The sequence below is a fragment of the Brienomyrus brachyistius genome, chromosome 1, assembly GCF_023856365.1.
Source record: "Brienomyrus brachyistius isolate T26 chromosome 1, BBRACH_0.4, whole genome shotgun sequence".
Lineage (NCBI taxonomy): Eukaryota > Metazoa > Chordata > Actinopteri > Osteoglossiformes > Mormyridae > Brienomyrus > Brienomyrus brachyistius.
The window spans coordinates 8,974,371-8,997,741 of NC_064533.1; the positions used below are offsets into that span (position 1 = coordinate 8,974,371).

The 23,371-nt window shown below is 46.9% G+C and overlaps 1 protein-coding gene across 3 annotated transcripts in view; it reads left to right on the plus strand.

The window, feature by feature from the left end:
* Nucleotides 1-23,371, plus strand: part of mgat4c (mgat4 family member C) — a 74,108-nt gene that overhangs the window by 41,742 nt on the left and 8,995 nt on the right. Inside the window, exons 3-4 of one of the 3 annotated variants that reach the window (XM_049015544.1) lie at nt 2,879-3,047; nt 3,714-3,920. The exons of the other annotated variants lie outside the window; for them this stretch is intronic. Of the exons in view, the coding sequence (XP_048871501.1) occupies nt 3,857-3,920 (64 nt within the window). The 5' untranslated portion in view covers nt 2,879-3,047; nt 3,714-3,856. The remainder of the gene's footprint in view (nt 1-2,878; nt 3,048-3,713; nt 3,921-23,371) is intronic. 3 annotated transcript variants of the gene reach the window in all.

Genomic DNA, 23,371 nt, shown 5'->3' on the forward strand with positions numbered 1-23,371 from the left:
ACCAGTCTGGTTCAATCCTTTTCTTTTTGTGTACATTCAGATTCTGTGCTCTGCTGTATTATTCACCTCTCTAATGTAATTCTTTCATATTTACAGTATAGATTCGGCATTTGCAGTCCCCGTGCAGTACCGTTGGTGTATTTATATCTTCATCGTAGATCTCCAGAACTTGTGCTGTTAGTCAGATTTCAGAATGACTGGCACAGTATAAGAGGAGGGAATGCATTTGATCAGCATCCTGGGGGCAGCTGAGCTCTGGTGCACCGCTCAGACCAAACTGCTGCCCCAGGTATTCACAGTTTCCATGAGAGCTGCTCATGCCTGCTGTGTAGAGTCTTTTAACAGGCCCATGCTGAAACGGAATTGGCTTTCAGACACCATAATTCTCCTAGCTCTTGGCACTGCAGGCGCCTGTCCACGTTTCTGAACAATGGGCTAAAACAGAAACTGTGTCTCCGTAGGAATGTCTGTGTCAGCTTTTAAGGTAGCTATGGTACTTTATACAAGATAAACAAAATGATATTTTTATGAGTGGCTGCTTTTAGTTTTCAGAGTCCTGTTGGTTTAGGATGCAGTGGCAGATTCAGCCCTGAAATCTATGAAAATGTTACTGTGTCCATCCATAAAATCCATCTGTACTTCTTCCAACCACTTATTTGGTAAAGGGTTGCAGGGTATATAAAATGTAATATGAAAAACCACAATGTCGTCATATGTTTTATGCTACTACATTTATTTGAACATGAATAAGTTATGAAAATATTTTTGCAAATGTATGGAAATATTTTTGCAAATATAATGTTAAGAATTTAGTGATTCACAGATATATTCAAAGGTAAATTAAAGGCATTTACCCACCTCATCTTCTCAATGAGACACACATGCTGGTCAGAGCAAACTTGGGGGGGGGGGGGGCAGCTAAGGATCACCCTCCCATGGCACCCATGGAGCTGGGGGCTAAAGGTCTTGCTCAGGGGCCCTGCAGACATGTGACTGTTCTGCTGAGGCCAGGCTCAAACCGGTGACCTTCTGATGACAGGCACACACACTTAGCTCACTCAGCCAATCACCACCCCCAAATTTCTCCAGTACTGATTGGTTATCTAATATTTCAGTAGGGATACTACTCTTAAGCTACTGAGATGATGTGAAATTAAAACTGAGTAACCTAAACACCCAGCATTCTCGCTTTAGGCACACTTCCTGTCGAACCTTCATCTAAAACGTAATATTGGGAGATGGCTGTGTGATTTTCTTGGGTGTGAAAATGGAAATTTCTAATAACAGTCACTGAGATAAATATATTAGCCCTAGGATGAGCCAATTACTGTCCTCACTGGACAGACATCCACGCGGATACTGGTTTTCCAATAATTCTTGCTTGGAGTAACAATTGCAGAAAATGACCATTTTGCTGAAACTTTGCAAGATATTCCGTATATGTACTTATTGTATTTCCTTCTAAAATGTAGATAGGCACTTAAATTTAAACTATATTTTAAAAGGACGCCAAATTTTTCCAACTTAGAGTCAAGAAGCTGAAAACCAAGCAGTAACCAAAAAATGGCTGTGTAAGAAGTTCCAGTTTCCTCTTACTGTGAGGGATTAAATATGTATTAAAATGTAATATATATAATGCAATATAGTTTCAGACATGTAGGTGCATCAGTGAAATCATCAGTTAAGGTCATTCACTGGCACAGAATCCCCAGAAACAGCCAAGCTTCTCAGGGTCTTCAGGGTATAAACCAGACCAGTACTGGTCCTCTATCATCAGGCTGTGAGGTATGCTGGAGCAGCTCTGTCTACAGAGTGGGGTGCCAGCTTCAAGTCAGTGTCACCAGCGCGCGTCACAGAGAATCCACCTGTAACTGTGTGTGTTTTATCACTGTGCTGCCAACTCGGTCCTCGCGGACCCGCAGACAGGCCACGTTCCTGCCCCCTCTCAGCTCCCTACTGACCTGCATGCTCTCTGGAAGGGAGCAGAAAGGCAGGAAAGATGTGGACCATTGGGAGGTCCCTGAGAACCAGATAGGGAAAAACGTTTTTAGCACACGCAGTTTCTTCTTATGGCAAGTTTACAAGGACCTTGGGAATGTTGACAGGCAACAGCAGCGTCATTTTTCCTAAAAGAAGACTAAAGTCTATTGTGTTTTCTTCAGGCTTTGAAAAGCTGACTTCCACTTAGAACAAATATGCTTTATATTCTAAATGAATGTGCACCACTGGCACTGCTCTCCACCCAGTGTTTCACCAAGGCTAGATGCACCGGAACTCTGTCAAACCAGGACTCAGAACTGCATTTGTCGTCTGATGCACGGAAGGTTCTAATTCCTATAATCCCCTGATTACAATTATGGTATCACCACTGAATAAATAACAGTCTCCTCATTAAAGCTTGGGGGGGAAAAACAATGCCAACTGCAAGAGATGAGTTAGAAGTCATTTTAAAGTACTTTGAATTAAGTGCGGTTCCGATGACTTTGCTGCAGTGCTGAGGTCACAGCAGAAGCCAGGCATGTTTGTGAGAGTTTGCAGGCACCCGGGACGAGGCTTTCGCTGGGGCTGGAGGCTTTCTTAGTCGTTTTCTTGTGTAATTTCACACCCAAGGAAAAACGTGTTAAACGTTAACCTGACGACCATAAAGTCAGGATGGTTTGACACTGAAGAAGCCTCTAGACTCCTTTCCTGGAGAATTCCACTGCAATGTGGGACTCTGCCGGCTGTCTCAGGCTGAGCCATTTGTTAACATCAAACATATCCTGGTTTTTTTTTTGTGCAGATTACATTGTAATAATGATTCCAGTGTTATATGAGGTTTTGATCAACATGCCTGCTATGTTTGCAATTTGTGTCGCTGATTCTTGTATAATATCAGTCTTCAGGAAGTCAGCTCTGCCTGTTTGAGGAGCAGACACTGGACAGGAAGTCCCGTCCAACCGAGGGCCACCAGCACAGCATGCTGCGTCAAGCCCTGATGTTCAGTCCAGCCCCCCCCCCAGCCTGTGCATGTCACCTGAGATCCGACCCCCTATCCATCACATGCGGTAATGAAGCCTGGGCTTAGCGTGTGTCCCTCCAGCTGCCCCACTTCCAGTGGGGGGGTTAGGCACCACCTGCTTCATCCAATGTGACCTCTAATCCATCTTAACCAGCCCCCGCTGCACCCTCTACACTCCATACAGGCACTTTGGGAGATGCAGAGCGTTTTGCCGAAAAGTCTAAACAAAACCTGATTACTTTACTAACTTTGACCCCGACAGGCACCCATACACACGTTCCCACATTACAGAAACACTCTCCCCTGTCATTTGTCCTACAAACTGGCAGTTTGAAACCACGGCGACCTCATTCCCACAGCAGTTTGGCATTATGGTGGGATGTGTGCACTTTACTTCACATTTAAAGGTCATACCGCTTTAGTTCATCTTCGGTGGGAATTGCACGAGAATATGTGTGGCGCTGGGTAAAATCCTCTCCCGCATTTCTGCCCATTGTCCGCTAAGGTTCACTGTGGACGACGCGCGTCTTGCCTGTATTTTCGGTAGCCTGAGCAATACACGGCCGGGCTTTCGCAGCCTTTACGAGCAGCGAAATTAGACACGAGAAAACGGAAGCTTGACAGTTTTAAAGAATTAATAATGGCCTCATTTGTATGCAGCCCGCTGCTGGAGACAGACCCGGAAAGCCTGAGTTTTACATTTTCTTGACAGTGCCTTTGATGATCCCGGATAGCGAGGGCCTTTCCTGGGGGCTGCGTCTCACAGGAAAACGCCAGCCTGCTCATGGGGGGCCGCGGATCCTGGCATGTGTCAGCGGAGCAATTCCCACCATCGCCTGATGTGACCTTTCTGTCATGAACTTCCGTGGCGTTCCCAAGGCGCTCCGGGGTCAGCTGTGGGCAGCTCACATTCACGCTGGTAATTGCCGTTTTTCTGCCTGCCAATTACACAGAGCTATCATGATCCTAGTCATTGAACCCCCCAGGGTTTGAGCTGCCTGGAAGGGACATTTGATTTTTAATTTTTTTTTTTTTACTTTTCATCAGCACCCTTTTAAGGATTCTCATCCAGGGGCCCCACCAAGAATGAGCAGCTTTAGAGGAGCCTGCCAGGAGACACGGAGGTGGTGTGTGCCCCATTCATATGTACCTGCCTGGCAGGCATTAGCGGCTTGCGTACCCTGATTAATAATGCCCTGCCACTCGTGCCGGGTGGTTAGCGTGCCCTGTGACCCTCCTATGACACGTCACATGTCTCTCTTAACCACATCGCCCTCAAGGCATAAATAAAACTGTCTGTAGACATTGATACTTTTCTGCCTGTGATGTTTTGCTGCTCTTGCCCAATACCTTGATTGGGTTTGATGCCTGAATATTTTTTTTTTGCATTATTTTATTTAGTTTGCAATTTTTATTTTTGACAAAGCAGTGTCAGACAGTCCTGGGAGCAACTCGGAGGTAAGGCCTCCAAGGTAAAATCACTCTGCTGACCCTGGGATTTGAACTAGCAACCTTCTGATCACAGGTGCTGTCTGCTAACCCACTGAACCACATGCCCCAGTGGTGAACTCTGTTGCCCTGGGCTCAGTAATTGTGCCAAAGCTGTTTAGAGGCACTGGAACTCCTTGAAGCCCACAGAAGAGCATGTTTTCGTGGAGCTCGATGTAGCTGTTCCTAAGCTGGCAGGGAAGCGGTGGCGTGCTAATGAATGGCTGCTCTTCGGGGAGCAGCAAAGCCACGGACCCGCTAATCTTACAGAGCACTGGGGGATTCGCTCTCTTGCAGCTTCCTGCTGTGAATCACCACAGTACGGCTTTATTCACTCTGCGGTCACGTGTATATTAAAGGCATTTAGCTGTGCTATACGTACAGGGATAGACTGGGAATTGGGAAATACAGTAATCATGGACACAGGCAGCCCTGCCTGGCTTGGCGATGGCACTCCTGCAAATGCTGCTGTCTACCTCTGGGAGTGGGAGACTGGGAACTGGACCAGTTCTGGCAGAATCTGGGTTCATTTTACTTTGGCCCTGCAGAGCCATCAGGCCTGAATCAGGGGCTGCCTCACATGAGCCGTGGGAGGGGAGGGGAGGGGAGGGGGGGGGGGTGAAAGGCCGGCTGTCCCATATCGCTGCTCACCCTGAACATGCAATGAACAATCCGCAATTTCTCCGGTGGCTGTGTAAGATAAGGCCACATGCTTGGAGGGTTAGGGTTAGGATTAGGGTTAGGGTAATCTGGAAGGCCGTCCCAGAGAGATATGCTGTGTTCCATTTGCCCTCGGAACTCGGATTCCGAGCCAGATTCCGAGTTTTGAAGCCGGAAGTGACGACATACGCGCTCCCGTTTCTCGGAGATCCGAGAAATATCTCGGAGCGGCAGAGAGGATCCCGAGTTCAGAATCTCGCCTTTTATCAACAGAAGGGAAAATTGTAGTTTTATACTGTTTAAGCACTACTTCTCATTTGTGGCTCATTAAATCGCACACACTATACCGTCCAACTTGTCTGTGGACGTGTTGCTAAACAGATTTGTATGTAAAGCATACAAAATTTTACAAGTATGTAAAACTGATATTGCTAACAATGGCTAACAATTAACCAGAATAGAATTAAATTTCATGATTAGTCGGATCATTTGTCGAATTTAAGGTAGTTTGGACTAATTGTAAGTGAACGAAGACAAAGGCCATTTAAACTGAGGTACTTAAATTCGACAGTTTGTCTGGCTAAGCAAAAAATCTTGCTTTTTGATATGGGTCCATGGTACTGCTACTTCTGCAGCAAATGGAACGCATCTGGCTCGGTTTTCCCTGAGTTTTTAGCGGATGTGACGTAATCTCGGTGACCGAAACTCGGATCCGAAGGCAAATGGAACGCAAACTTCGCGGGAACGTTTCACCTACGAAATGTGGAGAAACAGAAACTAAAAAGCGACATGTCTGAACTGGAGTGGCGGCGGGGGGATGACACTGCACTGGAGGTGGGGCCCCACTGCATGGTCACTGGCTCCCCTGGGACAGCTGCTACACTCTTTATTTTACTCTTTTCTTTTGCTTTGATGGCTTGTTTTTTTGACAAGTTAATTAGTCCCACAAAGATAACGTCTTGGGTGTCTCTTCTGAAAGGTCCCTGACATCCCCCGAGCCACAAGGAGAACCTGGTCTCCAACCTCCTTTCAGCAGATCTGCGGTGTTAGTTATTGTGCTTTGCTGTGCAGCAGAATATCATTGTTTTTTCTGCAAAGCTGTGTCCCGTTGTGGAGCACGGTGGCAGCGCAGGGAAGCCTCTCTGGGGACAGACCTCTGCTCTTCTGCATTTAAATACATGCTGTACCAGCATCTCCCTGTGTTTCATGGAAGTCAGTGGTATCTGTGAGTGTTCACCCCTGGACAGAGCTCTTGTAGAGTAAACAGTTCCATATACGAGAGAAAGACATTAAAAATCTATGATGTATGCTTTCCTGCCGATGTTATTGAACGGTTCAAGTTGACCTATCGTTTTAATTTTGCTGGACTCGATACTTTGACATTCTACACTCAGGAAGGGGGTCATTTGAACAAGCGCTCTGTGACTGTCGACTGACTCGAGCTGCTGCCACGGTAACGGTGTCTTCACTCAGGGACCACTTTATTAGGGGACACCTGCTCGTAAATTCCAGACAGCCAATCGCGTGGCTGCAGCTCAGCTCGTGGTGTGAGTGAGCATTATGACAGCTAAGAATATTGATCTAAATGGGTTTGTAAGTGGTGTGATTGTTGGTGCCAGAAGTGGTGGTTGTAGCATATCAGAAACCCGGCCACCAGGCTGGGATTTTACACACTGCACTGTCTAGAATTTACAGAGAATTGTGTGATTTAAAAAAAAAAAAAAAAAAAGGAGCAGTCGAGGGAATTTCTGAAGCTGAAAACACTGTGTTAATGAGAGAGGTCAGGGGAGAATGGCCAGACTCATTCAAGCTGACAGGAAGGTCGCAAGTGCAAAAACATAGCGGCTCAGTACAACAATAGTGTGCAGAAAGACATCCTTTGACTCATCAACCTATGAAGGGCTTCTGAAGACAAAGGAGTTCTATCTAATGGTGGTCACTGATTGGACACCTTACTTAATAAAGGGCAAAATGATGTGTAGCTGGATGACACTTTGATCGTCTTTCTTCGTCTATGATGTCACTTTTTTGTGAGACAGGAATAGCGGCTAGTTTTATTCGCAGAGGGTGGCGTCCTGCTTAAAGGGTCACCGCGTGCTTCCTTCTCTTTGGCTAATCTGTCCCCCGTACCACCTGCCCCGAGGACGGTCACGCTCACACGCTGATTCTGCGGCACCTCTCTCTAAAATAAGGGCAGAATGAAACATTGACAGCACCATCCTTATTCGGCAATTAACCTTTGATAAACCAACAGCGATTCGTTAGCGGATGACAAGGCTGCACCCAGAGGACGTTCTTCCTTAATAGATGATGCTTACAAACACGGCAGGGCCAGGCTGAGTCTCTCCACTATATTCTGGTACTAAAGCTTCACATAGGACACAAGAGTGGAATAAATGAAGGGAGTGATAATCGCAGGTGAACGTCAACACTGTGGCCCAACATCCCTTTATGCTGCTCGTCTGGACACATAAAGTCAGTACCAGGGTCTACATTCGAGTTCCAGTGGCCCAGAACCATGTGGCTGAGCTCTTTCTTACTTTTGCTGCAATTTCCCTTGAGTTTTAACACTCGGAAGTCATTTACCAAATAAGCGAGGGTACCTGAAACAGCATCTCTGCTGCCTCCTGCTTGTTCCTGTTGGATGCATGTGAAATAGAGTATTGTGTTATCAGTCAGTCATTTGTGGCTTAAATACAGATCTAATGTGCTTTAAAATACCACTGGCGTGCCATTGGAAGGCAGCTGTCACATGATACCTGGCCCCTGCCAGCTGGATGCATCCCAGCTTCCTCCCAACACTACGGATGTTGGTTTATATCAGGCCAGAAGTGTCACTTCCTGCCCTGAAAGCTTCTAGGAGCCAAACTGCAGTGACAGAAAGCTGGGTGTGTTTGTTATGTAACGTATAAAGGTCTGGGTGATGCTGTTCCTCTGTAATGGCATTATTAAAGCATGCAGCTCTGAGAGTCGCTGTTGATGGATCTGCGCAGTTAACATTCAGAACCTCCTCCAGTTTGCAGTGTCCCACAGCTGAGCACAGTCTGATAGCTGAGCACAGTGTCCTAAACTGAGTACCGTGTCCAACAGCTGAGCAGAGTCCCATACCTGAGCATAATATCCCATAGCTAAGCAGTGTCCAACAGCTGTAAACAGTCTGACAGCTAAGCAGTGTCCTGCAGCAGAGAACAGTGTCCGGCAGCTGAGCACAGTGTCCAACAGCTGAGCACAGTCCCATACCTGAGCATAGTGTCCCATAGCTGAGCACAGTGTCCAACAGCTGAAAACAGTCTGACAGCTAAGCAGTGTCCTGCAGCAGAGAACAGTGTCCAACAGCTGAGAAGTCTGACAGCTGAGCACAGTGTGCGGCAACAGAACACAGTCCGACAGCTGAGCACAGTGTCCTACAGCAGAGAACACTGTCCAGCAGCTAAGCACAGTCTCACAGCTTAGCACAGTTTCCCACAGCTGAGCACAGTCCCTGGCTTGCTGGTAAATCCCCAAGCAGTGTCCTTCGCACAGCCTTCGTTTGTAAGCCCGTCTGTGAACTTTTTCTTCTTGCCCACGATACATATTAATAACCGTCAGCTGTGAAAACAGGAACGGTGCAGAATGCGAGGAGCTGCCAGAAAGCAACTCGGAACCATCGATTGGAAACCCGTAGAGATCCGTCACCGGTAATTTATGTGCCGGATCGAACTGACGGCAGCTCCCGGCTTTAATGTCGGACTGTTGCGAAGATCATCTCAAATACTGAGCTTGCTGCCACAAATGTCGCACATTTGTCATTTTTTTGTGTCATTTACACTGGGTGACATATGGAGAGGGAAGGAAACAGTGGCTTCCCTCCTCCAGGACAGGCCCCTCCCTTGGGTATCTGCATAATCTGCTTCCCTACTAGTTTGTCTCTGCAGACGTGTCATGTAGGTGTTTTGGTATCTTCAAGGTGCCTGTTGTTTTTGGCTGTGTGTCCTATGATGGACTGGAACCTCCTGGAATAGACTCCAGCCCCTGGGCGGCACATGCGCGATGACTGTAAATGCATAAATGTGAAATATTAAAATGGTCTTAAGCTTTTTCATTTTGTTTCAAATGACACTTGACATGGGTGGGCGGGGGGGGGGGGGGGGGTAAGCAGAAGGAGCTGGTCTATACTAAAACCCAACGATTGCAAACAGGTGTAACAGACGAATATGGAGGAGTATGACCCCACCCCCATGGCGTGATTGTGCACCTCTGTCCTCATTACAGGAACGCCGCCTCAGGTGAGGAAGAGTGTGATTCGGTTGCTGCCAGCGCCACCTGGCCTGGGATCCGTCAGCCTGAGTCTCGGGCTGCTGTATTAATGGCTTGTGAATCTCCACACTGGCCCAGTACGGAGTCTCCCTGTGTATCCGCATGAGGTCGTCCTCATTACCGTCTCACTCATTCTTCTCCTTCACTGTCATATTTACAGTGGAATGAAACATTGTGTACATGGCAAACAGGGATAAACATCCTTTATCAGCTTTGAATGAATGCGCTCGTCTGCCGTTCTGTAAAGCTTTCTGGAGCAAACCATGCGGTTTAAATCGGGTAGCTGAGCTCTACTGAGGTTTACTGCTCTCTGAGGCGATATTGATAGTAGACTCATATTTTACTAGTGTTATCCTTTTACCTTTGTGATGTTTCAGTAATGCATACTAACCAGGGTAACCACGGTAAGTGGATGGATGGATGGATGGATGGATGGATGGATGGATGGATGGATGGATGATGCCTGAAATCGCTGTGCATTTGAAGAGAACGTATTATGACCAGGCTATAGTATATTTATGAAGTGTAGAAGCCCCCATGCAATGTGGGTGGCGCTGTGGCCTCACAAGACCATGGTTGTAAGTTTTTTTTTTTTAATATATATATATATATATATATATATCCAGGTCTGCTTGTGGATTTGCATCTTCTCCCCACATTCAGGTTGGCTTCCTCGAACTACTGCACAGTCCTTCCGGAGAACATTAGTATTTCCAAATCATCTGCAGTGAGAGTATCCTGTGATGTCCTGTCCAGGATGCCCCCTGTCCTGTGCCCTGTGACGGACTGATGTCCTGTCCAGGATGCCCCCTGTCCTGTGCCCTGTGACGGACTGATGTCCTGTCCAGGATGCCCTCTGCCTTGCCCTTGGCTTCCTGGGATAGGTCATGAATTATTTACCCGCAGGGATGAATGCTGAGTGCTGCATTTTTCCTGGTTTCCGGAAGTCTCCATGTAGCGTGTGGATGTGCAGCAGTGTTAGTGAAGCAGCTTCTGCTTCAGCAGTGCTGTCCTCCAGAGATCAGTGTGTCCCTGAGAAACTGCAATTAAACCACATATTATTCAGGCCCCCGTGCTGCTGTTTCCGCCACCCTCTGCTGATTTCACAAATCACACTGTTCCTCTTGACCTCTAGTACAGATTTACAGTAGACTCATCTGATTATGCCACTGCTAGGCTCAAAAACATTACCATATGGTCATTTGCTCTCATTAATATGTTTTAATTTAAGTGGCTGCAGCGGAGTTAATTAAACCAAGGTCAGGATTGCGGATGAAATGTAAGGGCATCGTGTGGAACCCTCCGGAAGCACCCGGTGCAGTTACTGCTGACGCCGTGCTCTCATTGTAAAGGCTCCCATTGTTCTTCTTGTTACATGTATTAGTTGTCCTGCGTAAAGTTCAGCATTAAATGAGTATAAGAGAGGCAATCGGCATCATGTGTCGAGACCCAAAACACTGTTTAGACAGACAGAATAGAACATAGCCTTTTGATGACTGATTTGGGATTGGCAGCTCAACTTTAGACCAATTGGTGTGTTTGTCTGACAATACGTCATGTGACCAGGCCATCATGTGTGATCAGTTTTGCCAGAATAACGGAAATGAGTCTTCAGTCTGCTGTTACACTTTGACCTGGCTTGTTATAGTGCTCAAATGTGTCATGATTAAGGCTGAAAGCACTAATCTTGCACAGAGAAGTCTTCCATTTTCTATTGAGAAGTGAGTACAGAGAAATAAACCAATCACGGGCATCAGCCAGTGATGGTGCTGCACTGCCCCTGTGTTGCTCTCCCCCAATGCTGCTCTCTCCAAGTGCTGCTCTCCTCCTGTGCTGCTCTCTCCAAGCTCTAGTCTCTCCCAGGGCTGTTCTCCCCCTGTGCTGCTCTCTCCAAGCGCTGGTCTCTCCCAGCGCTACTCTCTCCCAGCGCAGCTCTCCCCCTGTGCTGCTCTCTCCAAGCGCTGCTCTCTCCCAGTGCAGCTCTCCCCCTGTGCTGCTCTCTCCAAGCGCTGCTCTCTCCCAGCGCTGCTCTCTTCCAGTGCAGCTCTCCCCCTGTGCTGCTCTCTCCAAGCGCTGGTCTCTCCCAGTGCTGTTTTCCCCTGGTGCTACATTTGACTGGTGGCTCCCTTCATCCTGTTGTCCCGTACCTTCATCAGCACATGCCATCTGCACCACACAAACACCATCCTCATCATCTCATTTGGCCTAGAAATAAAGACCTAGAATGTATCTCACTCGCCATCTTAGCATGTCGGCGCCACTCTGCTAATGGCTGTGATTACATATGTATCATGGAGAGTGGCAGTGTTTGGAGGTTATCATTCCAGCCCTTTTCAGTATCTGTTTGCTGAAAATAAGGGACGGGTTCTTTATCCGGATCTCCTGCAGTTTCTGCTTTGACACCAAAGCTGTTCTGGTAGGTTGACCTAACCTGGGATGAATCACAGTCTCTGGATCGCAGTGCTCTTGTGCTTCCTAGGTCTGCGGCCTCGTTACCATGCAGTGAATCACTGCAATTCAGCGTCGCTTCAAACTGCGCAGCGAGGTGGCCACAGACATGCGGGCGCATGTTCTCTGAGTTGAAAAACACCTCTTGTAAGGTGTAAACAGCCAGATCTTCTGGCCCTTGAGCTCTCCTGCTGGGGACTTTTTATCCACATTCCTGTGTTCCTCATAGCAGGGCTTGAGGTGGAATACCTCCCTAACTGATGATTAGCAGGATTTGTTCTTGGAAAGCAGGCAGTAAGGGAGCCTCTAAGAGACGCGCCCTGGCCTTCCATTCCGCCCCCATGCAGGAGTGCCACTTACCAGATTTCTTCATTAATGCCGACATCCTGGCTCGCAGGAACGTACACAGGATGTCAAACGATTGCATAGGTTTATCCTGGAACTGGAGTAAGAACCATGTACAGAGTCGAGGTTCCACACGAACATCGCTGCCCGGTTCGCTTCTTTAGCAGCACTTTTGTGCTCAGTGCCTGATCACACCCCGCGGGACCCTTCGGTAAGTTAAAATGCATTTAGAAGGTAATGCTCATTAAAATCCCAGCATGTGACATTCTGAGTGGAGCAAAGAGGAAGCCTTTAGCGGCTCCTTCAGGAAGCACTTAGATGAGCCCTTGGGGGGGCGGGGGGCTGCTTGGGACTGCTATCTGTCTGTGCCCCACTGGTGACGGTGACGTTTTTCCAATATGATTAAGTTTCCTGCATCCTTGCTGCCACCCCCAGGTTCAGCCAGCTTTCCAGCCCAACCCCCCCCCCCCCCCCCCGTCACACCTTTAAATATACATTTTAAGGTCATTCTGGGTCAATTTGTGCCTTGCCCTTCATATCCACTGTCAAGCCCCATCTCCCCCAGATCTGCACAGCTTTGCCGGTGTGTTGGATTTGGGGATATCTGTGATTGTCCATGTTCAGTCAGTATAAAAACGGACTTGCAGAGCGACTGCTGACATGAGCAGTGATAACTCATCATCACTGTGTACCACAGGCCAGAGCCCTGCACAGCCATGTGTGAATAGATTGGATTTGATTCAACTTTATTGTAATTGCTTGAAGTACAAGTACTCAACTGCACAGTGCAGTTTGGCATCTAATCCGCAAGTGCAAAATACTGCAAAAGTGTACAGCTATGGGCAAGATGGGGTGTAGATTAGCGGCAGCATTCAGAGAATAGCATTACTGTGTCTGTGCTGCCAGTGTGTCTGTGCTGCCAGTGTATCTGTGCTTGTCAGTGTATCGGTGCTGTCTGCGCTGTCAGTGTGCCCATGCTGTCAGTCCGTCTATGCTGTCAGTGAGCCCAGCTCGTTGATACTATAGTCAAATCGGTCTTCCATTTAGTATCTATCTGAGGTTATTAAACATGAGCGGTTTTCATGACAGAAATGCTGCTTTAAACCGCCTTTCCCAACAATCTGAAAGCCAAGTATCCGACGCGGAAAGCCCAGCTGGAGCCGGGAGGGCCTAGGAGTGAATCACCACGTAAATCCTGTGTAATTACGCAGTAAAAAACAAATTAGCACAGATGTCAGGCGGAGCACTGAGGACTGTGGAATATCGGGCTCAGAGTAGGAATAACAGGGGAATGAATACGGGAAATGGCTGAAAACAAATGAAATAGTTTATAAAATATACGCCGGTGACAGAGACATGCAAGTGAGAGTAGCAATAGCTGCACTGTGCTCTGCAACGGCAGTAAAGCTGATCATTAGTAGACAGTCGTCGTGTTTCTTCAGTGCTTTGTTTACGCAGAACAAACTCACATACATCTCTATGTCCTCCACACCATTGTACTTGTGACTGTTGCACAAGCAGAGATTGTTACATGTGTATTTGTAATTACAGGTGATTGCATTTGGGTTCCGCAGTTAGAGAGCAATTAGTGCCCATAATTTGTAAATAATTTTTTTGTTGCTGATGGTAGTTACACGTTATGGTGTAATAAGGGGTCGTAATGAGGGTTTATCAGCCCGGACCTCAGTGAAACAGTGGGCTCTTTCACATGATGTCTAATGCTTCATTCAATTATTTATGCTGCCAGATGTAGACAGAGGAGCAGGCAGACGGCAGCGAAGTGGACTTACGATGCTGATTGACTCCGTTTTTTTGCCTAGAGTGATGCCACAGTCACTGAGATATTGGCAAGGCGATGCTTAATTGCCATAATTCTGCAGTATAACAGCGGTGTAGCGAGTGGGGGAAAAAAAATGACACAGTAATTAGCCTATAAAGTGACAGTCCATCTTTCCCCACCGGCTCAGGACCCAACTTCACGGACGCACTGCCATGTGCGTGATTGTTATTTTAGGGAACTCCCAGCCGCTCTGCTTTGGAAATGAAATGAAGAAAGTTCACCCGCGTGAGCCTCCGGCAGCCCTCATCCTGTGACAGTGCAGCGGCTACTGGATTAACTGGGTGAAGCGTTTGTCGATCAGAAGTTGCATCCCCAGGCATCAGCGGCTGTGACCAAAGCACCAAGCAAGCCTCATTGCTTCTAAGCCATTGACATATTTTGCTGCAGAAACTCGAGTTTTGCTCCAGATGAACAACAATGTGGTATGTTTTTTATTCTAGACCTTAATGATCTCCAGGAGATTGGACTTTGTCTTCATCTTTATTGAGTTATACTTATCTAAAAACAATGGGGTTTTTTTTCCCTTTCAGGCAAATGAAGACCCTATTCCATGATCAGTTGACTGAGTTGATTCAGTGCTTTCCTCACCTCCCTGCCAGTTGATAAGTGAGATCTTTCCTTGTGTGTCCAGGTCTCCTGTTAGACACATGGCTTGCTTATTACCAGCCTCGTGGGGTCCATCCAAGAGTTGTTCAACGCTGATTAAGTACACCATAAAGCCAGGCCACTTTGAAGCCGTCTGTATCGTCACACCTGCCGCATCCGTACAGAGAGATCAGACATCTATGCTCATATTCCAGAGCTCGGAGCACTTTATTATTTTTTTTTAAATATGTGTACGTGCACAAATGAGCTGTCGTGTTGCTTAGTCACTTCTGAGGTATTGATAATTGACTGCAGTCATCTTTGGATCAGCAGACAGAGAAAGTGATGTCATTGGCATGCGGCATTGACTGAGTAACCATGGTGATAAGAAGTTGACTGGGGACCTCGGTGGGAAAGGAATGTGCATCATATGGGCCACTGTTTAACAGCAGCACAACGAATGGCAGCCATGAGACATCCAAAGAAGACCCACTGATTATGTCCCAGCTCGGGGAGGAGGGCTAAGCCTTGTCTGTCATTTGCCCAGCCAATCAGGTGACGCGTTCCCCTTATTATATATATGCAGCTTGACCAATCAGGGGGTATCCGGCGTGTCATGGCAATGTTAATGTCTTATACTGTAAGACTGAGAATGCCTAGTAGATTTTGGAGCCTTTGAGCCTGAAATTTTCATTTGAAATGCCAGCGAGACGCTTAGCAGTTTGCTCTGTGTCAGTTACTCATCACGATCTGGCAGTTATTAGTCATGTCCTCACACAACGAGGACAGCCTGGGCTGCTCCACACTTCTGCCCTGGCTGCTATTTCTATGTTGCTGTTAAGTTTCTGTGTCATAGATCAATTAAAGAACAAAGGACACAAACGTAAGTTGTATTAAATCTGTATCATTAACAAGTGGCTACAGTTGAATTTATTAGGGATGTGTAACTCTTTAATTGTTTGATTATGACATTTAATCCGGTAAATGAGAAACAAAAAGTCTATGCTTAATGTACTCTGCTTACAGCATGGCTGTTTAAATTGGGCGTCCCATTAAGTTGTTTCCCTGTTTTTTACAAATTCATCATATCAGGTCACCCCCCCCCCCCCCATAGCTGTTCTGTGACCCAATTCAACGTCATTTTAAAAAGTTCCTTTCATTATTATTGCAAGCAGGGTGGCTGCAGCTGAATCCATATCTGAGACTTGGCTTAAAGCTGGGAACTGCTTTAATGGTTTTCTGGGTCTTGGGTGGAAGCTGGAAGTGGAACAAGAGCCCTGTGAATATTTCAGAGGGCCAGAGGCAGAGAGCCGGCTGACGGGGGGGGGGAGCGCAGTGGCCGCATCATCGATACGTTTCTCCTGAAGACAATGCCAGGATGGCCCTAAGCCTGAGCCAGCAGAGCCGTGTGCTCCATAAATAAGTCAGCACTCTGAGCGGGAAGAGCTGTCGGACAGCGTCCAACGTCTGACAGGCAGATTTCAGAAGCGACTCTGCTTACGAGCATTTATTACCCACAAATTTACACAGGCATTCCAGCTCCTGCCTTCATTCCCCATATATTTAAAGTTTAACTGGAAATCTCTACACACACACACACACATTTACTTGTTGCAGTGGCTTTGAGGCAGTTGCAGCGTGTGGCTTTGAGGCAGTTGCAGTGTGTGGCTTTGAGGCAGTTGCAGTGTGTGGCTTTGAGACAGTTGCAGTATGTGGCTTTGAGGCAGTTGCAGTGTGTGGCTTTGAGGCAGTTGCAGTGTGTGGCTTTGAGGCAGTTGCAGTTTGTGGCTTTAAGACAGTTGCAGCATGTGGCTTTGTTTTACTGACCTGGTTATTAGCTTATGTGCTCAGGTGCTGCCCAGAACAGCACTCTATGTTTCACTGCCTGTGTTTGTGTTTACTGCCCAAACCGGGTCAGTAAACGTTTGCCTTGCGGCTCGTAGACCTGCAGCATCTCCAACACAGTCCTGTGTTACTGAAGACGAGGATTCCTGCTGCGTCCATCGCTGCTACCTGTTATCCTTTGCTTCCTAATTCGCGTGTGCGGAAGTCGTGCTTCAGTGCCGCCTGCCCGGGGTGCGATAACAAGCCCTGTCGTGAATAATTAAATTAAGCTTACGACACCCGTTTAGTGTGCGTGTCTAAATGGGCAGCGGTTTATGGATCCAGCGTCATTTCCATGGTTCCTATGGCTTTTTCCCAAGAGGTGACAGAGAGCTTCTCAACGAACCCCTTTGCTTATTCAGTCTGGCGGGTGAAGTGAGCAGATTCGCTTCCTGGAGGCCTGGAAATTGATTAAAAAATAACAGCTCGGTGTTTGTTTCTGTGAGCAGAAACACTAGTGGGGAACGTCTGTCGTGGTTTCTGAGTTCAGCCTGCCATATGTACCCCCCCCCCCTCCCATCAGAGCTGTGTGATATTAATATATGATCCTGTGAAGAGTCATTTCTGGTGGCCTTTGGTCATTTTATGGTTGTGTTTAAAGTGCTCGGCCCTAATTAGATAATCTTTTAAGCTGAGGACGGTACCCAGCCTAGCCATATGTGCTGCTTCAGCCCTGGGTGCCTCGCTGTGCCACGTTTAAGCCCAGCCGCTCACCTTGGAGGCCTTTCCAGTGCTATGCTGATGCTTCGGCCGTAACCTTGGTGCCTCTCGTCAAATGAAAACCTTCGCATGATTGTGCAAATTGTAGGCTGAGCACCGTGAAGGAAAAGGTCCGGGCTGCTCTGCCCGACTGACCCATCAAATTTATTTAGATTAAGCCTCTTCAGATTCCAAATCCAGACCGTGTTTTAAGTTCTCCTGGGTAGTTAGCTTAATAATTTCCTATTCTAACTGGCCACAGAGGCTCCATAGGTAAAGAAAGGCTGGAAAATCATGCGGTGCTTGGATCTTGAGGGCTGTAACTTGAATAGGCCAGATTTAGATGTTTACTGTAATAAAAGAGCAAATAGGAGTAAGAAAATAAGATATGAGAACAGCAGGAACCGCCAGCTTCTCCCCTGATGCTCTTATCATCTTCCTCAACATCTGTTTATTGTTCTTCACCTGGCGAGAGATCGTGCTGGGAAGAAGTTCTGCTTACACGCTGAATATCAGCAGGCGGTACTTTAAAGCCCTGACCACAGACCCGTCTAACGTCAGCTGCAGACCACTCTGCACTGACTCTGCACCAGTTCGCCCCAGACAGCCCTCGGACACGTATATAATTAAAGGCTATTTCACTTGAGGTTGCTTTCCATCACATACATGGCACTCCTCTGTGAGGTGGCCAGTACTGAGCTACACTGCCTGACCTCCTGGTCACTAAAGACCGTGCCTCATGAAGCACGTATCTGTGAGCAGAGGTTGCACGCCCATTCCAGCTGAACAGCCTGAGACGTCTCTACCCCTGACGTTCACTCTAAACACGAGCAGACAATGTCATGGTGCCTGTTTCGTATAAAGCCCGTTTCCGTCCTTGTGAGGGCTCTGAAAAATCGCAGTGACTTCAGTGAGACCCACTCAGGCTCCTCTCTATAAACTCTTACCATCGCATGATTGATAGGCCCCTTCCTCTCGCGGGCACTATTAATGCTCATGCTGTGTTTTGCTTGAGAAAGATTTGAGGAATAACTGAAAAATGTGGCCCTGGAGATGGGAAGCAGATATATAATCCGACTGGAGTGTTCACTGCACCTACACACACCCCTGGTGGGCATCTGCGCCAGTACTCTTAATTAAAAAGATGACACTTCTTAGTATCTGTATTAGTGTTTCAGCTTGAAATTAAATAACTTGAATTGAACAGAACGATACTTTACCATTTGTCTAGGTATAGAAGTGCACTGGAATTCTTGCATGGTTCCCTTCAGTCAAATTTCTTTTTAAAAAAAAATAAAGAATCACAGAACAAACATGATGTGAAGACAACAAGACTGTGATACATAACAAGACTGTGACATTGTAGATAGTAAATGGCACATTCGGTTTTTTGCAATAAAGTTAATTAAATGGACAAAATAGATAAAGCGCTCTGAGTGTCATATGTAGTTGGCTAGAGTTGATGTGTTGATGTAGTATCCTGGATGAATGGGGTCTCTGATTATGGCAGCAGTGGGTGTACAGGGTCTCTGTGGAGGACAGGTGTGAACCTGTAATCCTCTCTGCCCTCTTTATGACTCTCTGCAGAGATTTCCTTTCACACTACGTGGTGTTTCCAGACTGCACAGTAGCCAGGATGCTCTCTATGAGACCTTTTTCAACAGTCTTATAAAATGCAGTGGCCGTGGTATTTGTTGACCAGCTCAGGTTGTTAGACAACTGCAGTCCTAGGAACTTGAAGGCGCCGACCTGCTCCACCTCAGTACTTTTGATGCAGGGTGGCTGCAGTGGAGGGGCTCGTCTCCGGAAGTCCAAGATAAGCTCCTTTGTCTTTTCAAGGTTCAGGATTAGAGCCTTCTCTTCTCCATAGACAGTGATGTCATCCACCTGTTCCATTGCTCTTGTTAATAAGTCCAAGTATGGTTCTATCACCTGCAAATTTTAAAATGAGGTTGTGTGCTTGAGTGGATGAGCAGATAAATGTGTAGAGGGAGAAGAGTTTTGGACTGAGACAGCAGCCCTGGGGGGTCCCAGCCCTTATGGTGGATTCAGCAGACAATTTGTTGCCCAACTTCACCACCTGCACTCTGTCAGATAGAGAGTCCAAGATCCAGTTATAGGTGTATGTAGGCAATACAACATCTGCGAGGTTCATCACCAACTTATGGGCCGGATGGTATTAAAGGCTGAGTGAAACCCAGGGTGAGCATGATTGTATAAGCATTTCTATTGTCAGATGCCCCAGGGCAGAGTGGAGAGCAAGAGCTACCGCAAAAATTACTCAGCAGCTTGGGCAGTAGGCAAACGGTAGGCGTAGGGGGTCTACAGTCCGTGGGATTATAGTCTTAATGAATATTAAAACCATTTTATTTATTTCATGGCAACTGATGTGCGTACCATAGGGCAGAAGTCATTCAACGAAGCTCTGTTAGGGTTTTTTGGGAAATGGTACAATGACAGAATATCTGGAATTACGTGGAATGACTGGGTCAGCGAGATGTTGATGATATCTGGGTATACGCCTGCCAGTTATACAGCACAGGACCTTAGTACTCTTGCTGATGCTTGTGAGAGACAAACCTGATGAATTCCTGAATCTGTTGTATTCTTTAGCGGCTGGTTAACAGTTGAAGAAAAATCTTTCATGTTAAGTATCAGTAGTTTAGTGTCTTGAGTGGTTCTTGCGTTAGTAGACTAGATTGCATTTATGTGACATTTATTCCATTCATCCCATTTAATCCTTTATCTTAACATTTGCTTCATTTTATGCTAGAAATATCATTTTAGTGACGGTACGGATGTGATTCGTATTTACGTTGTTGGGGTAGCGTGACCCAGGGCAGGTGGTGACAGTGGGTGCTGATAGTTGCTGGAGCGACTATCATCTAACCAAGACTGGAGGACAAAGGAGACAGGATGGACAAGATGACTGGACCAGAGTCAACTGGACGAGATGACTGGACGAGGACGGAGAATTAATCAGAAATGTTTGTCGAGCGTGGCTATGCTACAGGCATAACAAGTTATTCGCAGGCTACCTAATGAAATGTGAGATCCTGATTAATCATGAGATAATGAAATAACTATTAGAGGAGTTGTGAAAATCACGCTCGGGGAGCTTTGGGATAAGACTCTCCCTTTGATCGAACAAAAGAGTAAAACTGAAGACTCGTTGGGTTGTTATGTTCTGCCTCCTGTCACTGGCTTTTGGAACCTCGGGTATTTTCACCATCCACACACTCCATCAGGTCCTGTTGCTGCAGGTGCTAACTTGTTGCGGAGTCCTGAGAACCTGTGTGTGTGTTACCTGCAGTGTTCTCTCACCAGGGTGGCGTGGAGGTCTTCACTGAGGGCACCAGAACAGCCATAGAATGACTTCAGCTTGTCCGGGAAGGTGGTGTCCACATAGCTCCAGGGATTCCTGTTTTCTGATAGTCACAGCCTGAATTTAATTAATTTATTTTTATATACACTAGTGGCCAGAATTATGGAAACACTACTACTTTTTCGAGATTGCAGATAAACAAGTACCTTATTTAGTCACCCAGTGTATGATATTTGTAGCATCCTTTGATTGTTTATAAACATTACGGCCAATATTTGTGTAGTAATTTCTAAAGCGTAATGCCAAAAATGATAGGTGTTGCCACAATTTCGGCCACTAGAATAGCCTTTCAAAAGAGAGTCGTCCCAAGGCACTTTTCATGGGTGTTTTGTGGTACATTCCTGCATCATTTATACATAATTTCCTGCATCATTTATATAGAATTTCCTGTTACATCCTGCAGGTGTCGATTCCAGAGCAGGAACTGTCCAGTTTTTGTGAATATGCTCTTTTTGATGCTTTAATGGATTTTTGCAGTGCATAGCAGACTATCCTACACAAAGAAGTAACAGTTTGACCTATCAAGAGCCGATCTAGCAGATGTCTGAGAAACTGAAGAGACTTGAAGAGGCATTTGGTTGTGCCCTACTGTTTGTCCCACAGAGCTGTTTCCAGCAATAGAGAATCTTCTACACATATATTACTTTGCACACCTTTTATTTAGTGGCCAAAACATCAACCACTTGATTTAACAGGACGTGGACCTACTGTCTGACCACTGCTTGGGTCAAACATCTTTGCCCTCACCAAGCCATAGCAGTGAAAATGCCTGGAGATCTGCTTCCTGTTCGGCTACAGGAATTAGCACCAGGGAACATTCTAGGCTTTGGTGGGAGGAGTGTGAGATGTTTATCAGGGGGCATGCTTGTAGCCTATGGGTCATTTCAGAAGGAGACAGGGCAAATTGTTTTTTTTTTTGTAATCTTCCACCTCTTTCTGCACTGCTGTCATGCTGCGAGGGTCATTACTGCTATTCTGCCACTTGTTTCTTTATCCTTCAGACTGATAAGTCCAGGTGCGCACAGTCTTTTCATGGTGGTCAACATTCCTGCATGAATTTTCCCAGAATGCCCTGCTGTTACCCAAACAGCATGTCGTGAGTCGGGTCCTCGAATTGCACTGTGTGGATCCGAGAAAACAGGAATTCAGAGCTGATCAGAGTCCAGGCTCTGTCAAGCCCGTCTGCTGCTGTGTGCTATAATGAGTCCTTAGTATCACTGCCTCAGTCATGTCTCCAGAGCATGAATCTGGGTCAAAGAGCTCACGGCTAGGAAGCTCTTAAGAGGTTCTTGTGTGCGACGGATCATTTCTCAGTGTTTCGATGAACCCACAGAATCCCACACTAGGAAGGTAGCTTCCCAGGGAGTGTGGAAGCCCTCTGATCTTGACCCTACTGACCATGTGATGACACGGCCGCTGGGAGATGTCACAGACCTCGCTGTTGCCTCCTGTTCCTGTAAGAATGGACCAGCTTCCTGGGGGAGGCTTTCGAGAGCTTACAGATCATGAATGGATGGGTGGCTGGATTGATCCTCAGTGCGCATGTGACTCTTGACAAAGACCGGGATCCTCGGCCATCTATAAGTGAGATGCGAATGAGGCGTGAAATCATAACAGGAAAGTACTGCATGCTGATCTGCTCTAATGGGCTTTGTGCTGCCTTGGAGATCCTCTGCAGATTAATAATCGCCATTTCCTGCTTCCCAACGTGGCATTTTCCTCAGCTGTGCCCAGCATTTTAATGCTGGGTTTCTCCATGTTACACAGTCTTTTTAATATTGAATGAGGAAGGATCTGCCTGGAAGGAGCTCAGAGGCAAACTGAAGTACAGGTAGATGTGGAAAAAAAAGCCTCGTCTGAAACACTGAGAAGTAAAGTAACCTGAGAAGGGTGAGGAGCTGAGTGGACTGTGTGGAGATGCGCCATTATGGAGTCGAACAGTGGAAATGCATTAGTATGTCAAGGAGATCTCTGGGGATATTCATAACTTAAACCTCACATGGGATTTTGGGCAAGACTGCTGTTTGTGCCGCCCACACACGTAATCATTTCTCTAACTGCACTTATTTAGCTGTTTTTCTTAGTACTGAGGCTCTCATGTCTGTGAAGAGAACTATAAAATCTGGAAAATTCTCAAGGCCACCGCATGCCTGGGATTGGGGCTCCCTAGTTACAGTGCTCTCAAACCGGCATCCAGCCTGACACTAATTGCAAGTTCCTTGGGGAGCGGGGCCTGCTCTGGGCTCGTTCTTTAAGACTGCCTGCTCCCCCACATGGCCTGCTCTGGGCTCGTTCTTTAAGCCTGCCTTCTCCCCCACATGGCCTGCTCTGGGCTCCTTCTTTAAGACTAGCTTCTCCCCCACATGGCCTGCTCTGGGCTCGTTCTTTAAGGCTGCCTTCTCCCCTACATGGCCTGCTCTGGGCTCGTTCTTTAATGCTGCCTTCTCCCCTACATGGCCTGCTCTGGGCTCGTTCTTTAAGCCTGCCTTCTCCCCTACATGGCATGCTCTGGGCTCGTTCTTTAAGCCTGCCTTCTCCCCTACATGGCCTGCTCTGGGCTCGTTCTTTAAGCCTGCCTTCTCCCCTACATGGCCTGCTCAGGGCTCGTTCTTTAAGCCTGCCTTCTTTCTCAGTTTTTGCTCCTTGCCAAGTGCTGGGAAAATCTATTTAAGTAGCAGGTTTGACACAAACCAACTGCTGAATTCATGAGATTCTCCTGGCTTAATTGATTATTTGTGCA